General features: G+C 35.3%; 1 protein-coding gene across 1 annotated transcript in view; it reads right to left on the bottom strand.

The window, feature by feature from the left end:
- Positions 1-880: 880 nt before the first annotated feature.
- Positions 881-5,671, bottom strand: part of LOC126395253 (thymic stromal cotransporter homolog) — a 12,485-nt gene continuing 7,694 nt past the window's right edge. The window contains exons 5-7 of the mRNA XM_050052578.1: positions 4,896-4,979; positions 3,442-3,598; positions 881-2,576 (exon numbers count right to left, since the gene is read on the bottom strand). Of these exons, the coding sequence (XP_049908535.1) occupies positions 2,519-2,576; positions 3,442-3,598; positions 4,896-4,979 (299 nt within the window). The 3' untranslated portion in view covers positions 881-2,518. The remainder of the gene's footprint in view (positions 2,577-3,441; positions 3,599-4,895; positions 4,980-5,671) is intronic.

The following is a 5,671-nucleotide window of genomic DNA, read 5'->3' as shown; positions in this document are numbered from 1 at the left end:
TACTTGTGTGCTCTGGGCTGATTTCTTTTTCTTCACCAGGTTTCACTAGTAGAAATGAAGTGCACAAAAACCAAGTCGTTGTTCGATAAAAAAGGTACATAGTAATTAGGGCTGGGTTAAAATAATCAATTCATCCGATTCAAATACATTGTCATTTGAATGACTGGATATCGATTCATAAAATCTGAGATCAGTCTTTTAGTATACGCTTTTTCCCATGGACGTGTGAAGCTTTAACTGGTAGTTAATGGGCTGTGGTGCCAAGTTATTAACGACCGTAGTATTGAAAAGCTCCGACGTTATCGGCTCTGTATCTTAAAACTTTCCGGTGGTAATGTGACTCTGCTCAGCAGCAGAGGGAGGAGCAGAGAGGACAGGAGCCCTGATACTGACTAATGTCTGTGTTCTTTATTCTTTCTAAACTGACTCAGTATTGTGATGTCAGCAGTATGATTTATTGTATTGACATTTTAGATTTTTTTTAAAGCGAGATATTACGTTTATATTGTGACTTTGCTGTTTAATATTATTGTTGCTGCTCTAGAAACATTTAGTTACAGAATATTTAGTTTTATTCCTGTTGTGAATTTATGCTTTGTAAAAAAAAAAATTCCTTGTAAAATTTACAGTATGAGTTCTCTGTGAATTACTTTCGCATACCAGCAAAAATTGGTATTGTAACTGAAAAATTTCCAGTTGAATCAATATCGGATCGAATCGAATGAAATTGGGACCTTGTGAATCGAAATTTAATCGTGTCAGGAAATCAGTGCCGACACCCAGCCCTGATAGTAATAATGATCTTACAAATACCTATCAAAGACATGAACTGGTTTGGATATGAGTCTTGAAAGCATTACCAAATAATTCAAAAGATACATTTTATATGTTTAAAATGTTTTTATTGGCAGAATTAAAATGAATTTCACAACACTGCATTCAGTTAGTCTCATATAAACAAAACTAAACAAAAAAAACCCCAAAACGTACCTCAGGAATATTTAGTTAAAAAATACATATATATAAAAACTAGGCTTTTACAAAACTTGCAGCTTTATGATTCATCGCTGCAAATATTTTACATTTTGTCCTAACCCTTACACCAACAAAAACTATACCTTAGGGTGGAATAACTACTGACAGTCATTGACAGCAACTCTTCTGTGTGTGTGCTCTTTAAATCATTAGTAATTAAAAGTGCAATTATAAAGAAATGCATCACAAAAATAATGCATAATAGTACAAGGCTGTTTTTTCTTCCCTTCATATCAACTATAAGTACCTTAAAGTCACTTGCACTTGTAGCCCTATTGTCTGAAATGCATAATTACTGTATTTATAAAAACGCATCTCACTGCAGTTACTAAAAAACATTTTTAAATTTTTTTTTTTTTTTTGTGCAAAGGCAATTTTGTGGTCAGTGAAACGAAATCAAACCATATATACAGTACCTTTCAAATCAGTAAATGCTGTTTAAAGTGCTTTTTAACCAAATTCAGAATTAACTGACATAATTGTTATAAGCAACAAAGACAAGTGAACAGAAAACATGATTAAATGCACAAGTGTTTAAATATGTATGGATAAAAAAGACTGAAATAAAAGTATTAATATTAAAATATATATTAATATTAATATTAAAAATACCCCACTAATGTCATAAAAAAGGTCATTTTTAAACTAGTCTCTGTCAGCCTTTCCTGACCTGCAGGATTACAAGTCAGCATATAACTCTTTTTGCACTCCAAAAAAATATTAGGTGCATCTATTTTCATATTAATCTATTTATATACACGTATTTCTATTTTGGAGGACAACAGTTGGTATATGACAACGTTAAATTACTCCATATTTGTGTCTTTGGTGTTCGGCTGAATGTTTAGTCATTCATTATGGTCATTAGGTCTGTAAACCAGCCAGTGAATCAATCTACAGTTCAGGAACAGAGTCTGTGGAGGACTGAGAAGTAATAAAGCCAAAGTCAGTTTATAATTCCGATACAAAATGTGAACATTGTAAAATCCACATTTATATCCGGACAGGAAACTTGTTCAAATGTGCGAGTCAGTCATTTTTAGTTCATTCTCCTCCTTTAAAAGGTGCTTACAGGGGGACTTTTCATGTCTGACACATCAGTCACATGTCTACATTATGTTGAAATCACGTTGGGTTGTTCTTGAGTTTAACTTCAACAAATTCCACTGGCCGATGAATTCTGTTGGTTGATGATTGCCTGTATCTGTGTCAAAAGTTGTTTTCATTATGTACATTTTTTTGCCAATTGTGTTTTTATTTAATTCTATCTGTGCATATACACGTCTGCGTGAGCCTTAAACCTGCCGTCTGTTCCTCCTGTTACAGCCACAGCCTGTAGGAACTCCTCTCCTGCAGTGTCTGTAGTTATAACAATACAGGAAGTGAGATTAAAGGCACCGTTCTCCTTTTGCCCATTTCAAGTCTCAGTTCCCCTCTGCCTCATACCAATGCTGACACACTGCTGACGGTCAGTTTGGTGCCATCAGTCTCCCTGAATCCTCACGTACTGTCGCCACCGAAGTGATCTGCAGCCGATGATACTGGAGGAAGGAGAGAGGAAATATTCTTGAGAAGATGAAATGTATTTGTACTACTATGTGTTTACTTTGTAAATGGTCTGAAATGTTGATATTCACTCTGATTCTGCTTTTTTAAACCTAATTTTCATACATTTTTAAGAAATGTTCAGACAAAAACAACATATACTCTTCTGTTTTTTTAATTCTAACAGCCACTGAAGACTTTATATTTAAACATTTTTTGTTTTACTTTAAAACCATGTTTCTGAATTTCTTTGTTCTGAATTCGCCTTTTTTCAAAATAGAAATATTAAATAAAAAAATTAAAATTGAAAAAATGGAGACAAAATTTGAAATTTGCAGTTTCAAAAGCTGATTTTTTTTTTTACATGTTTGTATATTTAGATCCAAAAATTCAAGTTTCAGAATTTCAACAAATTGATTCAGGTTGCTCAATTTCGATTCCGGTCAATTTCGGATAAAAAAAAATTCAAGTTGAAAATTTTCATTGTTAATTTGAAATTTATTCGAAATGTTTCGATTTGAATTTTTGGATGTGATTCAAAATTGAGCAACCTTTTTTTTTTTAATACTGAAACTTGAATTTTGGGATCTGAACTTGTGAACATTAAAAAAAAATAAAATAAAATTCAGTCAATGAAAGTGCAAACCACAAAATTTCATATATTAATTTCCAAGAGGTGAATTTAGATATATAAAATTAAATTATACATAAATTTAAATTCAGTGGTGTTTAAATTTCAATATTAAGTCTTCAGTGGCTGGTAGATTTTGAATACTTATGTCTCTTACTGCTCCCATAAACTAGCCCTAGACAACTACTGAGCCATAAGAATAGATGTTAATACTCCCAACAACATCCTACCTGACGGGTATCATCGCCAGTACAGTTATGATGCTGGCGAGTGTGAAGACGAAGCCAGGGAACCAGTTCAGGGTTGCCTGATAAATCTTAGTAAAGGCAGGAATGTAGGCCAGACCAGCAAACTTCAGCGCCAACTGCAGGGAGGTGAGAGTGGTGCCTGATGGGAAGGAGGTCAAATAGGTTAAGGTGTAAAGGAGTATTTCTGCATTTTTGGGAAATAAACTTAGATACTAATACACCAAGAGTAACATAAGAAATTAATGCTACTCTTGTATCTGTGCTGTAAATATAAAGCTGGCTGAGCTTAGCATAGAGACTAAAAAATAGAAATAGGGTTGAGGTTGCGATTATGTGTGCGTTTGCACTGCACTGACTTCTCAAACAGACGCCATGTCAAAGCAAACACAGGAGGGGAAACCCTGACAATGAATAACCCTGCTTCTCCAACGATCAACAAACACAGTGTGTGTGTGTGTGTGTGTGTGTGTGTGTGTGTGTGTGTGTGTGTGTGTGTTTCGATTGCAAGCTGATGTCACCCTATGACAGATTTCTTTATATGGTCATCTGCTCCAGGCATGCTACTGCAAGTGTTTACATTATGCAGCCTACACTGCTACATGTAGCTACATGCTAACGCTAGGGAAACATGTAAACTTGGTGGCTGATGTTGTTAATTTTAATGAGGTTCAGGTTAGTGTTCGGTTTAGGGAATGCATTATGTCAATGAGTGTCCTCACAAGTATAGCAAGGCAATACGTTGTGTGTGTGTGTGTGTTTCAAAAAAAGAAAGCATGACAGCGGCAGAACAGGCTCTTTATGATGCGTCATCTTTTTGACATAAAGCAGCCTGACTGCAGGTTTCCGGTATGCACCACTCCTCCATGTGTGCAAACCTGTCGAAAGGTTGCCAAACTCTGCACACACACAAACACACACACACTAAAGAGTGTATCTTGTTCACAATAAAAGACTGCTTCACAGGTGCCTCGTTTATTCCCTTGGAGATTCAAGAATGAAGCTCGATTGGGGGCCTCAAGTCAGAGAGGATCAATGGGATTTTTTTTCCTGACCTCTCACTGAACTTTAAACTGCTAACTCAACTTTCAGGAAATGTCATGTTGTCATCCTTCTTTCAGGACTTCCTCCTGTTCTCATTGTGACACACTGATCCTGTACTTCTCCATGATGTTTGACACCATTAGTATTATATTAATACGACTGTATTTTGTTTCAACTACAAGTGATTTGGGGAGGGGGTCAAATTAATATGCTGCACTAGCATGTGTTTGCATAACACTGCTGTGTATTTAATTGTGTTGACTGTAGAATTATCCCTACTGTTATTGTAACTCATCTGTGGTGCTTTTATAAACCTACACACACACACACACACACACACACACACACACACACACACACACACACACACACACACACAGAGGTTGTATACTCACCACATAAGGATGCTGGAACCTGCTGTGACAACAGAGATCTGATGGTGGGCATCGGAATGAGAGCAAATAGGTTGAGTGAGCGAGCTGCGGAGAAATGAACACTGATTAAAAATGTACTCTCTCCACGAGGTTCTTTTGCACATCCCTTCATCCAAAACTGTCAGCTGCTATTTTCTCTCATTGTATTGTCTCACCCACATCATATAAAAATATTTTACAATTACTTTTTCTGACTTTTTATGGCATAATATACTATGACATATTTTATGACATACTATACCATGACATTTTTAATGATGTTAAGGCATACTATATTTTGACATTTTTTATGACATTTTTTTGAAACACTATACTAATAAAAAAAAAATTCATGGTTTGGGACGACATACTATACTATGACATTTTTTCATGGATTTGGACGACATACTATACTATGACTTTTTTCATGGCTTGGGACGACATACTATACTGTGATTTTTTTTCATGGTTTGGGACAACATACTATACTATCACATTTTTTCATGGCTTGGGACGACATACTATACTATGACTTTTTTTCATGGCTTGGGACGACATACTATACTATGACTTTCTTTCATGGCTTGGGACGACATACTGTACTGTGACTTTTTTCATGATTTGGAACGACATACTATACTATGACTTTTTTCATGATTTAGGACGACATACTATACTGTGACTTTTTTTCATGGTTTTGGACGACATACTATACTGTGACTTGTTTTCATGGTTTGGGACGACATACTATACTATGA

This window comes from Epinephelus moara, chromosome 9 (genome assembly GCF_006386435.1).
Source record: "Epinephelus moara isolate mb chromosome 9, YSFRI_EMoa_1.0, whole genome shotgun sequence".
NCBI lineage: Eukaryota > Metazoa > Chordata > Actinopteri > Perciformes > Serranidae > Epinephelus > Epinephelus moara.
The sequence above is the reverse complement of the archived record's forward strand: the minus strand, read 5'-3'. Positions and strand labels throughout refer to the sequence as shown.